Below are 25,170 nucleotides of genomic sequence, written 5' to 3' on the forward strand. Positions count from 1 at the left end.
AATCTCCTGTCTACAAGTTATGCTGACGAGAATGTTTCTCAGCATTTCCTTGCAATAATACACTTCCAGTGTGCGAATGATGCCCAAATCCAGTGGCTGAAGCACTGCTGTGCAATTGTGTGGGAGGAATTCACCGCGAACATTACCTAAATGTGGAAGCATGTTGTGGGCAGCACAGTTATCAATCAGGTTATATATATTGTGAGGTTTTTGAACTTTTTTGGGATCTACCCCCCATCCAACGGGAACGTAAAGCTGACATGCGTCCCGAAGCGCGATTGCTGTGTCTGTTGAAGATTGTTTGTCCATTGCCGGGACACAGCAGGCTCACAGCGATGCAGTGAGGTGCCACAGAAGCGAATCCTAAAAGATCATGGTTACGATATAATTCCCTGTCTTACACCCCAAAACACAAAGCTGAGTCTCAGTACTTTAGCAACACCACCTTTATTCAGCTTGAAAGAGGAACAGCAGGGTTATTTATTGTAGGGGGATCTGCCACTCTCCTATAAACAGACACAGCAGTCAGGCAGGGTTGTGGCTAGGTTAGTGGCCAAGTAATCCTGTTACCTGCATTTCCAATGTTCCTTGCATCACCTATTAAATTTGCTTTGGCGGAAAGACGCAGCAGAGCTGTGAGCCTGTTGTTTCCCCAGCAATAGATAAACAGTCTTCCACAGACACGGTGATCTCACTTCGCGACACTCTTCGGCATGTCATCCAGTTAGGGGAGGTCCCAAGAGAGTTTAGAAACCTCACATTTTCTTGAATGAGTGCCACATTAATAGGAATGTTTCTTGAACGAGCATCACTGAACCACATAAAAACGGCTTTTTTCGACGTCTTCAAATGAAGCAGTTCACATACGCTTGCAACCCGAGATTTTTATTCTATTTTTGCTCGGTCTTTCAAGAAAGTTGACAGTGTCAAGTCGAAATTCCGAATTCACTGGCATGACTTTTTTCTTTTTGCTGCAATCAAAAGCTGCAAAAATGTAAAGTTTTTTTTTTTCTAATGTGAACTGTTATCATTTTTTCGTGTCTGCCGTTTCTATAGGAGGGTGACAATGAGTTAAATTCCAATGGATGTTTTTCAAATGTTGATGAGCGATAAGCAAAAGGTATCACTGAAAATCACCGAAAACAAAAACAGCAAAAAAACAGTACGAGGAAAGTTCGAAGAAAGACATTTTTTTTACAGTGTTTCTGTTTGGGGATCGTTGTGCACAACTAAGCTGCGACCACAGAACTAACTGCTCTGTGGCTGATTCATTCAGGCATTTCAAGGTCTTTTGGGCACTTCGTTGTAATGAAAGTATCTGCTGAATGTACTCTGTAGTAACGAGAATTCTATAGACTTGTGTCATATGAAGAAACTATATATATATATATATATATATATATATATATATATATATATATATATATATATATATATGTACATGTGGCGAAGTGCAGAAAAGACTGTAAAATAACTAAATGTCAGTATATGAAAGGATGGATGTCAGCACTAAATAAAAGTTCACACAAACTACCCAGGCAGCAGATTGAGGTCACTTAATGAATACTTTCATAAACACAAAGGTGACAGGTTTGCCTTAAAAAGTAAAACAGCTGAAAAAAACTGGATCACCATAAGTGTGTATGTTGACAGTCCTTTAGTAGGAAGAGATTATTTAAAGCCTTATTGTGGCTGAAAGATTGACCAATTTGGACATTTCTTTGAGAATGTTTGCACTGTTTGTTCCAGTGGAAGCCACTGTACCTCCAATGGCTGACAAGCTTTACAGGCGGCGTTCTTGAATCCTGAAGAGTAACACGGCAGAGCTAAAGTGGAATACATCAGAGAAACTGTGACTTTCACTTAACCTCTGCTTTGTCACTGAGGCTCCTCTGGTGTTCTTTTTGCACTTGTTTCTCTTCTTAGTTACCCACTACAGAATGTGCTTCAAATATATCACAATTCTCACAAAAAAAATTAGATTAAAGATTTATATTTTTTCTTCTATGCTTATTTGGGAAAATGATTAATAAGATAGTGTTTTGACATTGTAAGCTGAAAACAGCATGGCATATTCTAAATCATACATTATTTTGTCTATAAGCCTCAGGGCACAATAGAGAGGGGCTGTCATCATATCTCTGAAGCGCACACCAGCTCATTTGTTAGCTCAGTTTTCCTTTCTCGAAAATATTTTAATAATATGGCCCCATAGGCAAGATCACATCACAAAGCCATGGTTCAAGACACCAAGAAGAGGAAAGAACCTCAAATAAAAAACCACAGGCCATTGGAGAAAGTCTTGGTGTCTTGGAGTCTGAGTAGCCCCCAAGGCAGGGTTTTGGAAACATCACCTCAGATAAAGAAGCACTGTAATCATCGGGCAGAAGGGTCCTTTCATTAGATTAGCCAGAAAAGCTCTGAATCAGCTGTAGAATGGCCAATAGAGGGCAGATGGCTCATTGGCTGAGGTCTCCAGGACTCTGACTCTGTCTGACTGGTGTAACTCGACTTCTACAAACTGGTTGTGGCTCTACAATTAACTAATGGATAGATATTGTTGTTTTACATGTATGTTAATCAGTTTCAACTTTGTTTATGATGTATCTGAAGAAATCTGTATCCTCACATGTGACATTTCTGTATTTAGTGAGTGGTATAATCTTATTCTTGCATTTTGCCTTGAGAGTTATCATGAGACTCTGTGTCTCTGTTTAGTGTGTATTATGGTATTGTATTTCTGAGGTCAACATGATAAATTGGCCACTGAGCTCTGTGAAGAGGATTACCTGTGTTCTGTTTGGTGTGATGTTTTTACTCCCTTTTTTAGACACCCAAGGCATGCCCAACCTACTTGGAAGACAGTCTCTCTCTGAATTGCCTTTCAGCAGATTTTGTTCAATTTTTTGTCCCCAACAAGAGTTTTTTTAAGTGGGGGGGGGAGTCTTGTCTTTTTAGGGAATCAAGGCTGGGGTCTATCAAAAAACAGAGCCTGTTAAAACCCATTCAGGCATTCCTTGTGTGATTTTGGGCTATGCAAGAAATAAATTGTTGGGTTTGTTGTTTTGTAACATAGTGCCAATGACTACTTATAAGGCTGTGAAGGGCAAACTCTTGGAGAGGCACAAGAGGTTGACACCTTTGTTGTCGTCCTGTTTATAAAATCACTATGAGGACGACACTGTAAATCAGTGTGTAGTGCACAGATCCAGTGGGCTGGGTTTGAATCTTTCACCCAATCACTGTCTGTGTGTAGTCTTAAATATCATGATGTCATGAGGTATAACTAAAGAGACAAATTATGAGGCTATATTTCTGTTAATCTATACTAATAAAAGGCAAAGCCCTCACTGACTCACTCACTCACTCACTCATCACTAATTCTCCAACTTCCTGTGTAGGTAGAAGGCTGAAATTTGTCAGGCTTATTCCTTACAGCTTACTTACAAAAGTTAAGCAGGTTTCATTTCGAAATTCTACACGTAACGGTCATAACTGTCGATAACGGTCGACAACGTCCGCCATGTTGAACTTTCTTATTTATGGCCCCATCTTCACGAAATTTGGTAGGTGACTTCCCTGCGCTAACCAAAACCAATGTACGTACTTATTTCAGTGGTATGATGCCACTGTCGGCCGCCATATTGAAGTTTCCAGTGTCACTAATTCTCCAACTTCCCGTGTACGTAGAAGGCTGAAATTTTGCAGGTTCATTCCTTACAGCTTACTTACAAAAGTTAAGCAGGTTTCATTTCGAAATTCTATGTGTAACGGTCATAACGGTCAACAACGTCCACCATGTTGAACTTTCTTATTCATGGCCCCATCTCTCACGAAATTTGGTAGGCAGCTTCCCTGTGCTAACCGAAACCAATGTACGTACTTATTTTGGTGGTATGACGCCACTGTCAGCCGCCATATTAAACTTTTCAATGTCACTAATTCTCCAACTTCCCGTGTAGGTAGAAGGCTGAAATTTGGTACTTATTTCGGTGGTATGATATGTACATATATACGTCCATAGCCTGCAGCTCGGTCACCGTGTGAGGCGGCGTTGGGTCCCCCATCCCAACGTCTCCCACGTTGTTGGCTGCCTGCCTATAAAAGCCCGTCTGTCGCTCCAGTCTCTACATTCCCTTCCTTGCTTCGCCACGGGATTCACGTCTCCCTGCTGATAACTACAGCCTTTTTATTTAATCCACGGCTTCTCCACTATTTTATTGTTCATTTATTACGATTATAGTTATTGTGTAGGTATTTTAGACTTACTTTACATTGTTCAGGTACCCATTTCCTTTATCGTTCCAACCGTACCCGCATTAACGTGTCTATCGAGGTGATCACCATCGATCAAAGAACTGTCACTTACTGAGTGGTTTCCATGCCCGGAGATGGCACCTACCTTTTCCATTCTCTGTGTTAAATATTGCAAGGCCATATCAGGCTCACTTTTGATATCCGGAGGAACATTGTGTCTTATGTATTGAATGACTGGTACAGGTTCAAGGTGTGGACTGATGACGGTACAGGAGATAATTATACTACACAGGAGCACTAGAAGAGTGAAATGCTTAAGCCCTTCACCTATGGTTCTGCATGTGAGTTGATGGCTGCCGCTGAATTGTTCGGTTGTCACTTTCAAGTGTACTGAAATGGCCAAATATTTTACACCTTTCGACGACCACCAATGCCTCTTAAACATCTTAGATTGACAGGTGATGATTTCAGTAGTGGACACTTTGATGTTTATGAATGTTTAAACTCTCAAAAGCTGGATGTGAAGTTATCGATGAAACTGGTTATATACTTACAACGCTTGACAGATGCCGAATGTCTCTTCAACATAAGTCCTACAAATACTGTCGTAATTGAAACAAACCATGAAACTCAAACCGATTATGACAGCAGCAATCCAAGCTGTGAGATTTGAGACAAGATTACTGTTCACATGGCCAACTGTACATTGCATGCTCAAGAGTAAGCTCAGCGCCCAGCTTGGTCATGTTACAACCGGAGGGCCGAACTCACAATGTGGTATACAAAGAGATCCCTAACAAATAATTATTGGTATATTTTCCCTCAGTTTAAAAAGGTTTAATTTTCTTCTTAATAAAAATTTTAAGGCAGTACTTTGCGGTATTTTGCTAGTTGTTTTAAAATTGTCAGTTATGTAGTTTAGATTCCCTCTGTTTGTTTGTTTAATTGTTCTCAACCTTTTGCTAATTAATTTGTTAACTGGTAGGTTGTTGGGCGAGACTCCAGATCAGGTAAATGCCCTCAGGTGCTGCCATTAGGCTTTACAGCTCAAGTACAGAGGCATTAGATGACTGTAGCTGCATTTTCTGTGTCCTGCCTTTTGGCTTTCTTGCAGTTTTTTGACCTTCAGCTTCATCTTTTTATATTTGACTTTTTGGCTTTTAAATTTATATTTTGGAATGAGGATTTTGGCCTTGTTACACTTGTTGTGTTTTTTATACTTTCATACCGAGTAAGAGATGAATGAATGGATGGATGCCCACAACACTGGTTCGGTTCCTGTCACTTGATTGCATGTATCATGCCTGCTCAATGTTCTCTCTCACCAAAGCAGATAAATTATCAATCCAGCAGCATCAGGCAATACTTTTGTGAAATAATGAAATAAGCTTCTGTATACTGAAAGTATGAACGTGATCGTAAGTATGTCTTTTGCACTTATTACAGCCTAGCTGGCTGCAGAACAGGGACAGGAATTCAGATCAGGGCATCAACATTCAGTGATGTTAATAACAGTGCTTGGTGATGACTTTCCAAAGTGAATCCACACTCCTGGCCCTGAAAGGTGCCACGGAGAAAGACAAGCAGTGAAGTGAAGCGCAGAGCTGCTCTCCTTTTTAAAACACCATATATGCTCACGTATAAGTCGGGTCTTGAAACCCGAAAAACCTATCATAAAATCAGACCCCGACTTATATGCCCATTCAAAAATGCGACACTTGTTTATTTCTTTTGTTTACATCCTCTTGCCTCCTCCAATCTTGCATCAGTTTCTCAGATGCTTCGAATTTTGTTTCAGCAGCGCAGTTACCAATTTCTTTCACTACTTCAACAACGTTTAATTTAAATCCAGCTTCATATTTTCTTCTGATCGAACACTCCATCGTAGATATGGGATGCTCTTATGATAAAGGTGTATGAGGGTGTGAGATATAAAAAAACAAATCCTTGCAAACGTCGCTTCAGAATAGTTCAGGTATTACCGTGTGGCCACATAGGCACAATAGAGAGAGAGAGGTTAGGAGTACGTGCTGATATGGTTGATTGCCGCACCCACATAGAAAAAAAGGCAGTGTGCTCCGCGGTTACTTTCTCAGGTGGACGTTAGCATAGCATAATCTCTTGGATCAACAGCGTGAGTTTTCCACATTTGACTTATACAACCGACATTATAAAATACCAGAAATTATACAGTAAAATCTAGTCCTGACTTATCCATGGGAAAATTTATTTGTGAGTATATACGGTAGTCGAATCTCATAGCAAGGATTTGCTTTTTGTCTTTCATAAAACAACAAGAATGCACTGTTTTGCAATATGTCTGTAATCTGAAGATACAGATCAAAATTGTATAAAATTTTTGGATGGACATATTCTGCAAATTTAGGGTCTTTTCTTTATAAAAGAACTATGGTAACCATACGTTTATTTATAAAATATGCTTCACTTTAGAGAGCAAACTAATATATACAATGATTGTTAAAGATAACCTTCATTTTGAAGAATATAAAGTTTATTCTTTATTGCAGAGACGCCACTGTTGGTAAGTATGGAAACACTCACACATACAGCTTCAGTGATTCTTTTGCCCATTTCAGACTTAATCTTGCTTTCTAATGTGTGCATCCAGAAAGTAATGCTGGGTATTTTATTTTCACCTTTTTCTCATTTTTTTTTCCCTTGCGCTTGTTTTATTGCCATTGCAAACTACTGCTATTTTATTCCCAGTGGCACCAGAATGACCAATGACCCTAATGCAATAGCAATTTTCTCTTTAAATAACTACACTAGTCTTCTGTTGTCACAGCCTCTTTTGTCACCTTCATTTGGCTTGCTGCTGTCTTATTGTTGGTTTCGACCTTGCAGATTTTAAAGGCACTCCATTTAATGCGGTCTGTGACCTTAGGGATGTGAAGATTTCATATACTCACTGAAGCTGAACTGCCACCATTTTTACAAGATGCTCGGAGACAGGCGCACATTCAAACTGCCTGTAATTGATGTTGCTATATTAGTATTGCCAGTGTACCCAACCTTCTGAGTAGAATCCCTAGTGCATACACAGAGCTACTAGACATGAAGGAGGGCCCACCTATTGATTTTACGAAGTAGTTTCATTCCTTGCAAGTGTGTAATATATTCAAGCAACTCATTAAAATACAGAATTTTCTTTAAAAAGCTCCTTTGGGTTGAGTAAAAGGAGAAGGACGTGACAACTGGAGGCATCACAAATATGAAAGGGTTAGGATTGATTACTTTAATTATGTGTTGTATCACAAATCAAAGGGGTCCAGGAAATCAGAAACAAAAACATAACAAGCTTGTTGTGGTGTAGCAGATAAGGTTTGAGGTTGCCTTGACTCTTTGACCCAGCACTTACAGTATATCTAGACTTGGAATAAAATGAAGATGCCCGCTTTTTAAATGTGTGGCTATCATTCAATGGCTCATTCACCATTTCACCCATTTTGGGCCCAATACAAAATCACTAAGAGTAGGACCTATGCTTCCAGCATTTGGCAAAAAGTAATGGACCCTACTAGATGGGCCAGTCTGTCACAAGGAACACCAGTGCAGATTTCACGCTGGGTTGATTTAGAGTTAACAATTACACTTCTCTTTGGAAGTGGGATAAACCTTTTGTAAAATTACCAGCACGAGAGCAGCTACTTTTCTAAGCAAGCCTCCCATTGCTTCCAAACATCTAAATAATCTGTGCCATAAACGTAAGCACTCATTTCATTTTTTGAAGCAGTATGTTTTAGGTATTCTTTTCTCTTATACATGTAATGAATCCTGCCCAAGCCTATCCAGGTCAAAATGTGTGGTGTGATCTAAAAAATGGGAGTCCTGACTCCCCCATAACCACATTTATTGCCTGTACCACAGGACAGTCCTAATTATCAATAATAAAACACGTTCATTTATAAAAATATGTTTTATGAAGGGCAAAATATATAAAAATCAATGACTTTGTACTAGCTAGTCATTCTATGATCCCAAGTTAAGCAGTTTCCATGACAAACAAGATTTTCCTGCTATGAGCCAACAAGAAAGTCCCGCTTTTCAACGACAACTCACCCTGCTCGGTGTCAAACACTTCCACCGCACTCACAAAATGAGGTCGGGAATAGAAGTTGTGGGGTCCTGGCTGCTGAAGCCCTCCCAAGCTGAAGAAGCACTTGTCCGTCATTGCACAGCAGGCAAAGGCACGACGGCTGGGGATGCTGGGGTACCGAGTCCAACTTTTCACCTCCAGGTCAAAGGCTTCAAAGGCCGTCACAGGCAGTTTACCCTGTCGTCCTCCTGAAATACAAAACCAAATTGATTTACTTTATTTAAAATATATATCCTTTCATGGTTTGTAACACTGTACACATTTTACCAGATAAATGAATCTTTTGAGCCTACGGCCTGCTTGCAGTCATGCAGTGAATCCACAATCAGATTAAAACCATTTGAGCCCGTGGTTCCCAGTTCTGCACCTTAATCACCAAACCACATTAAAGATTTAGAAAAGTGTTCCTCATTGCTTTTCTCTCAATAACAACAATTGACAATTGTGAAAAAAATTATTTTTTGCAGATGAGAAAAAATACATTTTCTGGAGATCTGTGCTTGTCAGGTAAAGATTAAATGATGTTTTCCGATTATAACAATAACAGCTCCTCTGTTAGATACTGCTGTTTGCAGATATAGACTTATTGAAGAGGTTCCCTATGGATATTTGCAAGAAACAGGTCAACAGGATGTAAAATCAATGGCCCTCTAAAAATAGAAAACACACACAAAAACTCAATTTTCTGGCCATCAATATTATATTAAATTGCTGTGACCTAATTTTCAGTTAGTCATTAAACATCTGTGTGTGATGAGGATGGACCTTTGGAGCCCCAGGCACTTTTGAACCATTGTTTGGTGTTTCAACTTTCATACTGTAATAGGCTGTTACCAGCATAACACGTGATGCTTCATGGGACAGGCTCCAGCTTCCCTGTGACCCTGCTCTGGATAAGCAGATTTTGAAAAGGGATGGATGGATCAATCAATCAACTGGAATTCTTGGAAAGGTAGGTCTAAGTAATGTACTAGAAAAACCTCAAGGTGTAGAAGAAAATGTTTCACTGTATATTTCGAATTGTTCTATAATAAGAATGTATTGGAAAAACCTAGAACGTCATAGACAGTGCTGATTCCTGTGCTTGCTTTGCTAATCACAGAACTGGCCAAGACATGAGAAAAGATCAACTTAAACCTCATGAGAGAGCTGGGCTGGTAACATCACTTCAAGGGAGGTCCACCAAATCAATAAGCTAATTAAAATGGCAGTTATGGAGAGCACTCTGGACCCCCTGCAGGTAATGGCAAAGGAGTGAATTAAAACAAAACTGAGTGCCATTATGAACAACGCTGTATATCCTCTCTCTGATACGCAAACACTGGGGACTTTCAGACAACAAATTATTCAGCAGAAGTGGGGGCTCCTTTATACCAACGACAATATGCCTGTATAGTGCCACACAATGATTGTAACTGCCAAGTCAGAAGTTGTCTTTTAAATTTTCTTCCTGTTTAGTCATACTGGTGTATGTTCAGAATACATTTTATATGCAAATACAGTATCTGTTTATTTATCTCTCTATTTATTTAAAGGCTTTCTGCCCTATCTCTATCTATCTATCTATCTATCTATCTATCTATCTATCTATCTATCTATCTATCTATCTATCTATCTATCTATCTATCTATGGGTAGCTGTACTAGCAATAGCCACAAATGAAGAAAAGACAAGAGACAAATTTGACCCTAGCATAGGATGGCAGGTAGAGCACTGATTGGCAACGTGTCTGAGAAGATTGGTTGAATGTAGCCAGGATTAGTTTAACGGTATGAGGAATTCACATGGAAATGAAGTTGGCCCCTAAACTACAGCACCCTATTAGCCCAAAGGAAGGAGTAAGGAGGAGGACGGTTGGCTTAACTATACTTTAGGGCAGGGGTCTCCAACCTTTTTTACCCCTGAGAGCTACTTTTAAAAAATGAAAATGGCCGAGAGCTACTCATGTTTTCTAACATTTATTCTCGTATCTTATTTCAACCCAAACAAACTGAATAAGCTTGTTTTGGCTGAACATTTACAAAATGAGTGCTCAAAAAGGCACCTTGTACAAATAAAATGTATTATTTTTATTATTAAAATGTTGGTGTCCACAACTCATATTTTGCATTAAAACATCACAAAAATGTTTAGTTCACCTGCAATTGCATTTTGTATGTCTGTATGCATTTTCGAGTGTATCTCACACCGTTGAATTAAAACATGAATGCTGTCAAAACAAAACAATGCAATTCCAAATCCACAGATCTGACTTATTCATTTGTCATTTTGTTCCTTGTCACTGTGTCACTTTATTCACATGTCAAGTTGCATATGTGATGTGTTTTTTAGTCAGTCAGATGACTGGCACTGCATGCAGTCAACAAGAGAGGCAGGTGTCTGGTGGAGTGGAGCCACTGAGGTTCACTCTTATGGAGTCATTTCAATGTTCGTCTGTCAGTCTTGTTCTGAACTTTGATTTCATGACATTCATGTCAGACTCACAGAGGTATGGAGACCCAAACAAAGCAGACATTTTCAGAGCTGCTTGGTGAAAATTCTTATAGTTATCTGGCTCTACTAAGCTCTAGAAATGCTGAGAATGCTGTTGAGACTTTAACTGCAAATTATTTTGAAGGTTTACTAATATATAATGTACAAAATCCAACATCTGTCTGTCTGTATGTGTGTCTGCTTTTCACGAGAGAACTACTTAACGGATTTAGATCGGGTATTTTTCTAAAATTTGCATGAACATTCTGGTTGATTTTGTGATTTGTCTCATTTCGCTATTTATCGTAGTTCGCTCGTGGTACCGATTTATTTGTGCGACTTCGGTGGCGTGGTCCTTAACTCCGCTCAGCTAGCGAATGAGAGAATAATTGAATTCAACTTTGTTTGATAGTTAAAATAAAGTGTTACTTAGGTCTTGATCAGTTTGAGTCCGGATATTCTCTTAAGTGAATGACACATTGAAAAGATAGATTGCAATTCAGATTGTGGATCGTGATATGATTTTTTGGAAAGATCACCCACCCCTAATTTGACTAATCAAGCGTCCAAATTTATGTAGGATTCATTAACCCTTTGGCGAGCTACTTGGAAACAGGTTGCGAGCTACCGGTAGATCGAGAGCGACGTGTTGAAGACCCCTGATGTAGGGTATGCCAGAAGCTGATCATTACGGAGGAATATTTTGGAAAGAATAACCCTGGGCTTATCAATCCTGCCATAAAATACATACAGGCCATCAGCCAACTGATGGTTCTTTGTAATGTGAGGTGATGGTTTTCTATAGTTGATGTGATCTTGAAGGCCTTTCTTCGCTGGTTTTAGTCTTCACCAATGAATTATTGAGTGACCATGTGTGAGTCATTAAATCTGCTTATGTTCCAGTTTTAAAGATATGAAAATGACTACACCTCACACAATAAATCAAGAGCTGTTCTACATAAAATCACTAGCCTTAATAAATAAATATATAAATGCTGGCCTGTGCAAGTAACAAGTCAATTTATTTCTTTAACACATTTTCATCCAAAGAATGTAGTTCATATTGCTTTCATAACATGTCAAAGAGAGAGTTACAAGAAAAGAAAAACACAACATTAGTTAAGAATAATAATGAATTAAGTAACAAATAAAATACATCTTTAATATCTTACAAAGTATAGATATATATTTAGTAGATGATTAGCATCCTTGTATACAATATCCTATTTTAAGTCTCTACAGATGAGCCCAATGATAAGATCAGATGACTAGAAAGACAGAAAAACAAAACTTCAGTTAAACTGGAGGAAGAAAGCAAAAGGGGCTTCAAGGCCAAAAGACCACCCAGTCATCACTGGTCATTCAACTTAACATAAATATGCTTAAATAAATAAAAATACTGTGAAATATGACAATAAAAAAGAAGAGCATGAAATGTGCACATACAGAAATACATGTATAGTGAAATATGTTTCTGTTGCTCATTTCTTTATGTATGCATGTATGTATGTATGTATGTATGTATGTATTTATTTGTGTATTTATTTTACTAACAAACATGACACATGGAATAACCCCGAATTGAAAACTGTCTCTGTGAGTTAAGAGTGCAAACTCTAGAAAGGACTGTTTTTTGACTAATGAATCATCAGTAGAATGGACATAAAACTTTAACCATCAAGTGGCACATTTACAGCATAAATGTCAGATGCAAACTCCTAATGATGAATTCAAGGTTGCTTGAATTACAGTAGCTGCTCCTCACAGCAAATCTGGACAGCTTTTTCTTGCACTCATATCTGATGCGCACAGTCACAGCTTTGGGCATGAACATGAGCCACAGGATTTCCAGGTCACGCAAAGCACGTACGTTCACTTTGTGGCCGATCCACCAATTAAAAAGCAGTACTCACTAGAACCTGTCCTCTCACTTTGACGAGTAGCAGTTTTCATTTCAGGGCTTATTTCACATTGTGTGCATGTCAATGAAATAAACAAATGACAAAATAATTTAATAAATACATAAAGGAAAAAATATATATTACGTGACACATTTAATTATTTATACTCAAATTTCTTGTTGTTATTATTTATTTATTGTCACATTTCACAGTACTTTTGTTTATTTGCATATTTATTTTATTTTGTCTGAAATATTCCTCCATAAATCATTTGTCTTGTTCCTTCCATCCAGAAACCATGCCAGCTCAAAAGACGTATCACCTCAGAAGTGCAACACAAGAATGAAAGAGCCACCTGATATTTAGGCACATTGGGCGCCAATAAGAAAAGGAGCTGCTACCCATCCAGGTTGTACTTTTATGAATTGTTAAATCCATTTGCCTTGCTTCTGCTTTTGACACATTAAGACCCATAGTTTAGCGAATGTTATTCGATATTGAGTGAATAAATGTGTGAACCCACTTCTGTGCTTCACCTTGAACTCTTAACAATCTGGGGTCTAGAGCTATGCGAGCAGAAGACAGTATTTCAATCAGCAATGTATTCAACACTAGTGCACCCTGATTGTGATCACAAGTGAAGCTGCAGAACAACAAGCTGGTAAGTGAGACTTGATAGAGTAGGAGTCAAAGGTTTGGGAAACTCGGGTCTACATGGAAGGCCCTAGGGTGATGTTGGGTGACTATTGGTCCCTTCCATTGCAAAACACTATGAAATCTCAGTGGTTAGCACAACTGCTTCTTGGTTTCAAAGACCTGGGCCTAATTTCAAGTCCTGTCACCATGTGAAATTGGTTCATTCAATATGTGTTTGCATGAGTTTTCCAAAGATGCGGGTGAACTTCCGTTAAAACGAATATCATTACAACAAATATTGTTACAACGAAATTTTCATTACAACAAAGTATTTTTATAGTCCCAACAGTTTCCCCATATGACAGAGTCTACAGAAATCTCATTCAGCAGATACTTTCATTACAACGAAGTGCCAAAAACACTGCCTGAATGAATTACCCACAGAGCAGTTAGTTTTGTGGTTGCAACTCAGTTGTGCACAACGATCCCCAAACGTAAACATAGTAAATTTTTCTCTTTCTTCGAACTTTTCTCGAACTGTTTTTTTGCTGTGTTTGTTTTCTGTGGTTTTCAGTGATACCTTTTGCTTAATGCTCATCAACATTTGAAAAACATCCATTGGAATTTAACTCATTGTCACCTTCCTATTGAAATGGAAGAAGCTCGTTCAAGAAACATTCCTATTAGTGTGCCACTCATTCAAGAAAAAGCAAAGTCACTGTTGTGAGGTTTCTAAACTCTTTTGGGACCTCCACCAACAGGACGACACACCAAAGAGCGTCCCAAAGTGCAATCACTGCCTCTGTGGAAGACTGTTTATCCATTGCCAGGGCAATAGCAGGCTCACAGCAGCGCAGGTGCTCGTCGCCGATGTAACTCTGAAAAGATCTCGATGGGTGATGCAAGGAACATTATAAATTAAGGGAAGAGTATTACTTGGCGTCTAACCTGGCACTCTGCTGCAGAGCTGTGAGCCTGCTGTTACCCTGCCCCGGCAATGGACAAACAATCATTCACAGACGAGGTAATTGCGCTTCAGAAACCTCACAATATGAAGAAGAAGATAACTGATAACTGTGCTGCCCACAGCATGCTTCCACATTTAGATAATGTTCGAGTTGAATTCCTCCCACCCAATTGCACGGTAGTGCTTCAGCCATTGGATTTAGGCATCATTCGCACCCTGAAAGTGTATTATGGCAAGGAAATGCTGAGAAAAATTCTCGTTTGCATAACTTGTAGACAGGAGGAGTTGAAAACTAACGTGAAAGAAGCTATTGAATTGATTGCAAATGCCTGGACGTAAGTTAAATCAAGCAGTATTGCGACAAATATACTGTAGAATCTCATTACTACAAAATTTTCTTACAACAACATTTTTTTTTGGTCCCTGGAACTTCATTGTAACAGAATTTGACCTGTACTTTGACACCCATTCACATCCTAACAACATGTAGGTTACATTAATTGGTTACTCTAAGGTAGCCCAGTAAATACAATAAGTATGCACTGTGATGGTCTGTCAATCCATGCAGGGATGGTTCTTCCTTAAAACTCTGCAGCTCCAGCTTATCATATAATCAAAAAATCAGGTGAAAATCAAAAAAAAATTTGGATTACTAAAAAATGTTCATCTTGAGACTCACAGCAATAATTTCAAAATCCCTGTCATTCAGGATTTTTTCTTTCCACTTCGATCTGTTCATGTTATTTTAACCTTGGCTTTAGGTTTAGTTGCTTTTGTTTTTTTAATTCCAATGGTGGCAGCAGAGGTCATTCTGGGTTTCATCAGTTAAAAAGGGGCTTTGAGTTTGGCTATTGCTACAGTTTATAATCGCTGAGCACAATGAAAACACAAATCCAAACAGAAAGCACAGCATTTTTGAATTCTGAACTAGTAATGTTGCACATACTGTATGTAAAGGATCGTGGAGATTACAGATCTCAAAGGAATATCATTCAAAAAAATTGAGTGAGTAAGAATTGACAAGTCACAGTTCTTTTATGCCTTACTGAAATTTTAGAATTTCTGACCAATGAGTCCCCTTCACAAGAGTTAATTTAAAAAGTGCAAAGATGCCAGGGTGAGGCTGCATAAAACATGAAAGCATACTTCTGTTGTCACCGTGTCTGGTTGCCTGTTCATCTATCTGTCTGCAAGAAATTACTGTGGCTCCAAGTTGACCAATTTTTTCAAATTTCATACACGTATGCTTCAAGGAAATTTGACAGGAAAGTCCAGTTATCATGGCTGAACACTGTCACATACATAATGTAGGAATGGATAATTAATAACCAAGAGGACGCCCAGAGGGAGGCCAATAAATGTTGGAAATGGAAAGATAAATTTTAACTTGGTAAAATAATGATCAGTTTTGCCTTTGTGATAACAACAATTAATCAAATAATTTGGCAAGGCTCCTATTTTATTTATCTTAACTTTTTTCTGTTTTCTCTGAGAGGCTCTGAAGCACATTTGTTTTAAGAAACAGAATGATACAATTTATTAATAAACACAATGATTACAGAAATATAACTGCAATATGTGTCGACATATAAGGCAGAATGCAGACAGACAAACATATACTTGACAAAATAAACTAAGTGGAGATTTCGAGATTAAATTTGACATTTCAAGCTTTTTTCCCCACTGTGTTCCTATTTTTTTTCTTTTCTCTGTACCCTAATAAGCTTTCCTATGACACTCAGACGGTGGGCTACGACTCGCCTTTTCACGGCGACTTTGATATCTGACAACTTCTTTTTTATTTCGGGCACTGTGGGACTTTGTGAACTTGAGCTTTTAAGTTTCTCCGACACTCTATGTCACTCGATCGACTCCCTTTTGTTGTTTATACCACTGTTTAAACCAACAAATAGTACGTTTTTCCTTGCCTCCACTTGGCATTTGCTGAAATTCTTCTATTTTCCCCCATGCTTTTGCCATTGCCTTTTCACAGAATGCTGAGCTTAAGGGCTATTTGTATTCACTTGCATATTCAAAGAGGGATAATTCTGGGATGAGTCTGGGAGTGGCGGCAGGATCGTGCACATACATTACTTTTCACGATGACTGGGATTTATGTAGCGGAAGAACATGGAAGTTGGCAAACATACAATACAGATTCATGCATCTGGATTTTTTTGTGTGTACGCACATTTCTGCTTTTGTCCATACGCCATGTTTTAGTGTGAATTCTACGTACACAGTTATGCATGAGGCCCCTGGTACTTTTCATCTCCAGGCACCCCGGTGGGGCAAGATCCCTGGCCATCTGCCACAAGGTCTATTTGTTCAATTTTAGATTGTAAAATGCTACTAAAAAACATGATCTACTTTCATAATACATTTGTTATTTTTAAAATGACTCATTGCTATAAACATGTTTAATAAACAAAAAATTGACAGTTCCCTCTGATAAAGTTAATAAACAAAAATTAACTTTCCAAAGATTTAACTAAGACCCCAGAAGACATCTGAATGTTACAGCAGGCATACAATTTGAACTTGTGCAGTGTTCTTGTTTTAAAAAAAAGTAAACTCAAACAACCCTTTATAGGACATCTACACAGCAAATCACTAGTGTTAAATGAACACTTAATGTTGTCACTCACATGCACTTGTGAGATAACTTCAGGGCTCGTCAATTGTTAATTCCGCCCCATGTCACCTAATACCTCTCTTTTTGCCTGCAGAAGAGAAGATCAATAACATGAGGTTACCTGATGTCACTTCCAGTTTCCAGTCACCTGAACCCACCCTTTCAGTGAACCTGGCCTTATAACCACCCCTGCCACCATTTTGTCTTCAATCCTGCAATGGACTTGAGTGTGAAAAGAGGTCATCGTCATTTGTTGAAATGTTTTGCATCAGCTTCAATCATATGGGGATCACCATGCAGCGCCTCAACACTTTGTGATCTCTTGTTGGTCAATTGCTTACATAGTGTGTATATGGAAGCAATGTTATTCTATATATACGTATTTTTAAAGGTTAATTGAACATTATAAGATTGAATTTGATGATGTTGATGGTGTTGGTCTCCGACTAAAATCTCCTTCCCACAGTAGTCTTCAGATTCTTCCAGAAAAAGGAATAAACCAAATTTATTACAAAATGCATAAAATGAATATGGCCAAAACAATTATGATAATACTCCACTAGAAGATACTTTACCCAGTCTTTATAAGCCAAAAAGAAGAATACCAGAGAGATGCTTGAGTTTACATATGCATTCATTTTAGGACTGCAAGAGGGCCACTTATGGTTTGTTAAATATTCAAGTAATTGGGCACTTGATGTCACTTTAACCATCCAGATGTCCCCAAGGTATGTAAATCATTCAAGAGACCTTCTGAGAGGTGATTTTCACAGGAATTACAAGACAGACAGCTACTGTTTATTTGAATAAATAATTATACTGTGATCTGCAGTGGGCTGGTGCCCTGCCTGGGGTTTGTTTCCTGCCTTGCGCCCTGTGTTGGCTGCAGCAGACCCCCCGAGACCCTGTAGTTAGGATATAGCGGGTTGGATAAGAAGGATGGATTGTACTGTGATTGTCTGAAAGAAATTTACAAATATCCAAGACAAGGGAAACACTCCAATACTTACAGAGTCAATTACAGTTGCCTGCTCTATTTAGATCTTACAAACTTTATCATTAGTGATGAGCCAAACAGCTTGGTTTTAATTTGCAAGCAACTTTGGCAGAATTAATTTTGCACACATTTTTGCAATCACAAAATGCAAAACTCATGAAAGAAAGCTTTCTATTTTTCTGTTTTGCTGAAAAAAAACAACAAATAATATTTTTCCATTAAGCCTTGGACACAATAGTGTTGGAGAAAAGACAAATTTATTTAAACAGTAAATAACAGGCAGACATTTTTAAGGAAAATGTTTCCAGACAGAGACTAAACACATTTTCTCCTGTGTCAACATCTCAACCTTCTCTAATCTTGAAACACCATTTGTTTCATAAAATGTTTTGTGAAGTTGCCACAAATTAAATTTTGCACAAATCACTGGCTCATCCCTACCTATCATCATTTCTTGAGTGCTGTTTTCAAAAAGAGTTCCTAGATGCCAGCCATGCCCTTATTAGCATTAGAACAATTGTATCGAGAATAAGCCAAAAAGCTCATCAATTCTATCCACTCCATTTCTTCAAATGATGTCAAGAAGCGATTTGAAGGTCCGTAAGGTCCTACTCTCTACCATATTACTTGAACTAAACGAAATAAGTGATACCCTACCAAAAAAGCCTTCTGAAAAACAAGATAAATAATATCAGATGCACCTCTCTGGCCTTATGCTTTTGCTGCTCCCTCAGAGAATTCCATCAAATTAGTAAAACATGATCTCCCCATGCAGAACCAAGTATGACTATTTATTAATGCTGTACAAAGAACATATTTCTGAAGGCTTTCAAAAAATTAGGTCATTGATGTTAACCCATCCACATCTGACCACATTTTACTCTTTACAGGTTCACAGGATCTACCCAGGCATTGTCACTCAAAAGGTACAAACCAACCCTGTACGTGGTGCAAGCCCATCTTAGGAGACACAAATTCACTCACATTTAAGTGTTACTAATTGATCCAAACTGCAATGTTTTTGAATATTGGGAGGAAACAGACTACCATGATAAAATCTGCACGGGGAAAGACAGCAAACCCTGTAGTGACAGTGACCAGGTCAGAAATCTAATCCTCAATCCCTAATCATTAAAACGGCAGTGCTTAGGACTGTGCAGACTGAAACCATGGTAGAATCTCAAATGTTAATTCTTGTTTCTATTTTTTTTTAATTTATGCACATTCTAAAATACCGCTTATCATTTTAGATTTAATTTGGGCTGCACGTATGTCAAGCAAATCTTTCATATTATGCACTGAGTCATAGGTAGTGTAATGCAATCTGTAATGCCATCTGTTAAGTGCATGCCACGCAGCTCTGAAGCACAATAGATTTTCTTACAAATGTGGATAGAAGTTACAGAATTCCTGTGCTGTGTGTCACTTTTTTATATGCAATGTCTTGTCTTACAGAAGGGGTGAGTAACATTGGTCCTGAGGGGCCACGGGGGCTGCAGGTTTTTGTTCCAATCCAGTTGCTTAATGAGGAGTCAATTATTGCTGATGAAGCACTCGTAGCTCAAGTGTCATTTTGATGCTTCATTTTTGTGGTCGGGCGGCACGGTGGCGCAGTGGTAGCGCTGCTGCCTCGCAGTTAGGAGACCCGGGTTCGCTTCCCGGGTCCTCCCTGCGTGGAGTTTGCATGTTCTCCCGTGTCTGCGTGGGTTTCCTCCGGGCACTCGGTTTCCTCCCACAATCCAAAGACATGCAGGTTAGGTGGATTGGCGATTCTAAATTGGCCCTGGTGTGTTTGTGTGTGTCCTGCGGTGGGTTGGCACCCTGCCCAGGATTGGTTCCTGCCCTGTGTTGGCTGGGATTGGCTCCAGCAGACCCCCGTGACCCTGTATTCAGATTCAGCGGGTTAGAAAATGGATGGATTTTTGTGGTCTTCCTTGTTAAGGTTCCCCACCCTTAATTGATTCTCTTAATCTTAAACATGCTGCATTCACTGCTTTTAATTGCTCCTTATTTGCAATAACAGGCAAATGGCAAGGGAATCAGCAGTTCTCCATCGAATTTGTTTCCATATACACGTGGGTACTCACTGTAAACTAAACTGTAACCTGGTTTAATAATATAATTGGTTGGAAACTGGAGAGTGAAATAGTGAAGGACTGAGAATTACTTTTGCATTTTAGGCTTCAAATCATTTGGATGATATCTTTAGAAAGGAAAAAATCTAGGCTACAAGAACCTGACATTGCAGAGTTAAAACACTAACAAGTCATTATATTACAATACGGCCTGTTATTAGCAAGGATTGGTTTCTAGGCACTGCGGCCCTCCAAGCCCAATGTTGTTCACCCCAGTCTTAGGCTTTCCAGCCCAAAGAAGGTGACCATAGTTGTGGGATTCCGGTGAGGGAGGATAACCTCAATAAGGAAAAAGAAGTATCAAACTGGGGAAAGCAGACTACTGCTTACTAACCTAAGAAAGGGAATGTCACCAAGAGGCTTGCTTCATTATGATCAAGAGCAATGGTTTAGGGTTTCAGGTGCCTGATGTAAGGAAGCATGTAGTCAGCTTCTAACAGACAGTAATACAGGAAACTCTGTATAATGATTAAAGCACATCATGGATGCCCAAACAGGAAGAACAAGGAGTCTTATTTTTTCAGAGAAAAGCAGTTCACCAGGAAAAAAGACTGTAGAACATTTAGGGGCTTCCAGAAAAATTGTATTTAAGTGGTCTCTTCACTTTGTAAAAGAAGTTCTTCTTAATGACTGCATGGAAATAAATACCTGGAAAATACACAAATGGTCGCCCCTGCAAGTGCAAGATGGCAACAGCAGATCACTAGCAATGTGTCAGAATACTGGAAGTCTCTGCAAATACGGTGGTCTCAAGACAGTATTGTAACTTCTTCATTTTTTTCACCTAATGTTATGTTGCAGCCTTGTGCTAAATTCATTTTTTCATCACATCAAGGAACACCCAGTACCCCAGGATGACAAAATAAAAGCAGGATTTTAGAAAGTTTTGCAAATTGAAGTCTCACACAGGTGACACAGGTATGCAGACCCCGTTGTTATAACACTTGAAATTTGGTTCAGGTGCACTCATTTTATTCAGCCAGAGCATTGGCCTAAAGAGAACAGTCAAAACCTTTAACCAATCAGTTTACAAGGGAGATTCACTCGAAAGAGCCCCCGAATATTCTGTAATTACTCTCGGTAGGCTGAAGCAATCTGAATGAAACAATGTGCAATGTGCTCCTCAGTATATGGAGCTTCGAACAAGCTGGGATGCCCCTGCGTTGGAGCGATGAGGTAGGCACCGGACAGCAGTCATGACGTTTAACCTCCGTTAGCAACTTTTGGTAGCATCCTGCCCGTACCCCTTCACTCAGTCACTTGACTTCTCACCAGGTTGGTGGTGTACAGTATTGAGCAGTACGTCTTCATGGTGCAAATCTAATGGGTCACGAATTAGTTTAAGCGATGTCAGAATCAACTGAATGATCGTGAGTTAACGGAAGGTGACTTCCTGTAAGATGGAGCAACATGTCACACATTGGCATGTGAAATTGCTGCTATATCCCCCGGGACGCTTGCCGATACATTCAGGAACATAGAGCGCCGTGTCAAAATATGTCCAGCAGAAAATGGAAACCACTTCCAGCATTGCATGTAATGCAATTGATTACACATACGTCAAGGTATAGAGCGTATTTTTTTTTAGTTCAGATTGCTTCATCCTAAAGGGAGTTACAACAGAATATTCAGAGCCTCTTTCGAGTGAATCTCCATGTACTTTACAGAGTGGTACAACACGGAAGAGGAGCAAGTGCTGAGGAAGAATGACAATAAATGGCAGTCAATACCTAATCTGGCGTTTGAAAGCAATCATTGTCTTTGCATTTTAATAGGGAGTCTGCACTGCCTCTCTGTTATGAAAGGAAAAATGATTTGGATGTGTCCTGTGCTCTGTAAGTGTTGCATGTGCATCTAATATACCTCCTCCATACCCCCCAAACCCCCCATGGACTGATTTATAGCTAGCTACCCCTTAGGTAGCCAGCAGCCACTTATGGAGCGTGTCCCTAAAAAATCCAAACTCTAATCTTGTTACAATAATATAATATAATATAATATAATATAATATAATATAATATAATATAATATAATATAATATAATATAATATAATATAATATACTGCGGTGGGTTGGCACCCTGCCCGGGATTGGCTCCTGCCTTGTGCCCTGTGTTGGCTGGGATTGGCTCCAGCAGACCCCCGTGACCCTGTGTTTGGATTCAGCGGGTTGGAAAATGGATGGATGGATAATATAATATAATATAATATAATATAATATAATATAATATAATATAATATAATATAATATAATATAGGATGACACGGTGGTGCGGTGGGTAGCGCTGCTGCCTCGCAGTTAGGAGACCCGGGTTTGCTTCTCAGGTTCTCCCTGAGTGGAGTTTGCATGTTCTCCCCAGAGCTCCGGTTTCCTCCCACAGTCCAAAGACATGCAGGTTAGGTGCATTGGCGATCCTAAATTGTCCCTAGTGTGTGCTTGGTGTGTGTGTGTGCCCTGCGGTGGGCTGGCACCCTGATGGGAGTATGTTACTGCTTTGCACCCTGTGTTGGCTGGGACTGGCTCCAGCAGACCCTGTAGTTAGGATATAGCGGGTTGGATAATGGATACTATAATATAATATAGACATGTTTTCCTTTAAAGAACTATTAGTGAAGAGTTTGTGATCACTAATTTCTTGTGAGGCTCTTTCATTCATCCCATAGCTTTCATCCACAAATATAAATAATGTATATTTTTATTTGCTTCTATTGTACATTTGTAATCCTACACTGGCAGAGGAGAATTAAAGATAAGAATGAGTGGTCTCTTTTATTAGCAAACAGTATGCAAATCATACAGTATGTACTTCACGGATTCTGACCCACCTAAATCCCTCCAGGTTATCACGTGGCCATAAGAAGGCCCAGAGCAGATCAGCTGCTGTGTCCTATTCAAAATCTACTTGCTTTTCTACTTGAAGCACGTTGATGGTAAAAGAAGTAATATAAATGTACCAACTAAAAAGGATTATGTCAGCCCATTTTCAGTCTAATGTGGGTATCTGAGATCAGCGAAGACTAAAACTAGATGTGATTATGCACCTTCTCATGCCATTTTTTTGGCCAGTTGAGCAAAGCTTTTATATCACTGCCAGATTTCAATTCCCTTTTCCCAAAAGGAACGCAGAATAAAAATGACAGACTTATAGTCCTAATGTGGCAGAAAAGATCCAATAGACCGTCATGTATAGAAGTGGCAGTTATGTTCAGTGATGGGTTTATTATTTAATTGATTCATTGTCTGGCAGTTTTCTAGTACAGGGCTATACTCTCTTATTTTCAAAGGGAGATGGAACCTATTGAGGGTCCTGAGAACGAGCACAGAAGAACTGCCATCCAGGAAGCAGTGTGATATTTTAAACCATCAAGAACTCATTAATAACATAACATTTCAAACCAGCTCAATACAATGCAGGGTCACAAGGGGCCAGAGTCTATGCTGCCAGCACTGGGCACAATGCATGAAGTAAGCCTGAACAGGGTGCCAATCCATATCAGTAACCAATTATTGCCAGTGTTAAATTTCTGTACAGAGGAAAATGGCAAATGCAGCAGTAAGAACAAAGGCTCATATGATTACAAATAATGTTATATTAATTTAAGAATTACAGATTGATGTGACACTGTCACCTGTAGTCCCAAAGACTCTTTAAAAAATTATTTCAATTGTGAACTGCTCAGTCATTTGTTATTCAGATTTATTGGACTAGAAACCACAAGAGTGCAATCTGAGCTACTGTACCAACCCTAACTTAAATGGAAATCCCGAAAACAAAGAATTGAGAATTTCCTCTTTTGGGATATTAGATAGATGCTTCAACTGGCACCTCTGGTGTATTGTCTTATTCTTTAAAAAAAAATCATTTGATCAGTTTTAGACTTCACAGCCAAATACTTCCTATGGTGTAGTATTATCAGGTAATATCCTGAGATTTGGGCGGCATGGGGCGCAGCGTTAGCACTGCTGCCTCACAGTTAGGAGAACCGGGTTCGCTTCCCGGGTCCTCCCTGCGTGGAGTTTGCATGTTCTCCCCGTGTCTGTGTGAGTTTCCTCCGGACGCTCCGGTTTCCTCCCAAAATCCAAAGACATGCAGGTTAGGTGGGTTGGCGACTCTAAATTGGGCTTGTTGTGTTTGTGTTTGTCCTGCAGTGGGTTGGCACCCTGCCCAGGATTGGTTCGTGCCCTGGGATTGGCTCCTGTGACCCTGTGTTCGGATTCAGCGGGTTAGAAGATGGATCCTGAGGTGCATAAAATAATGTTTTGTGAATCTAGACAAAGCTAGAGCTGGAATGATAATGATAATTCTAATGCCCTAAAGATAATATTCTGGCCATATAAGTGTCTCATCCAAAAAACTATTAATTATGGGTCAAAATGTATTAATGATGGATGGATACTGGGGGATGCAGAATGGAGCGTTATGTGTCTGTTGAGGCAACAGAGGGACTTAATAGACACTCCTTATCACATGTCTGAGAAGCCTAGAGTCAGCAATGAAGAAATGGCAAGGACTCACCTAGCAGAAAGGAAGAAAGGCCAGAGTTGTTTGAAATGGAATGGGAAGTTCAAGAAGTGCGGTGAATGTTACATTTGTAACCAAGTGGACCATCCACCCATTAGGGCTAGAGAGCGACATTATAGTGAAATGGTACAATCTGAGGGACTCTAGTCCATTATCACTTGATGTTCTTGTGCTATTACCATGTTGGCCTGGCCTTGTATGTATTTATTTTTTGACCAAAACAGACATCCATCTTCATTTTATCTGGATCTCCATGGTTATTATGAGGTTTGGAACGGCACAAGAGCTTCACTACAGGCCACAGTGTTTAAAATACAAGTTTAATATTTATGAAATTATGAAAATCATGTATCAAAGAGATGAACAATATTGTAATATTTCTCAAGCCCTTGTAACAGTAACTACCAATGTGTTGTATATACAGGTATGTGACTGTCAAGAATATCTTCATAAACAAGGGGGAAATCACTGGCAGTTTTATTAACTATTTAATGAAGTTACCAAGATTTAAACTGAAGAACAAATCATAAA

General features: G+C 39.1%; 1 protein-coding gene across 4 annotated transcripts in view; it reads right to left on the bottom strand.

The window, feature by feature from the left end:
- The window catches only part of LOC120540355 (kelch domain-containing protein 8B-like), a 472,238-nt gene that overhangs the window by 186,378 nt on the left and 260,690 nt on the right, over positions 1-25,170 (bottom strand). For all 4 annotated transcript variants that reach the window (XM_039771041.1, XM_039771038.1, XM_039771039.1 and 1 more), the window contains one exon: positions 8,338-8,562. In XM_039771041.1, the coding sequence (XP_039626975.1) occupies positions 8,338-8,562 (225 nt within the window). The remainder of the gene's footprint in view (positions 1-8,337; positions 8,563-25,170) is intronic.

This window comes from Polypterus senegalus, chromosome 12, assembly GCF_016835505.1.
Source record: "Polypterus senegalus isolate Bchr_013 chromosome 12, ASM1683550v1, whole genome shotgun sequence".
In the NCBI taxonomy this organism is placed as follows: domain Eukaryota; kingdom Metazoa; phylum Chordata; class Cladistia; order Polypteriformes; family Polypteridae; genus Polypterus; species Polypterus senegalus.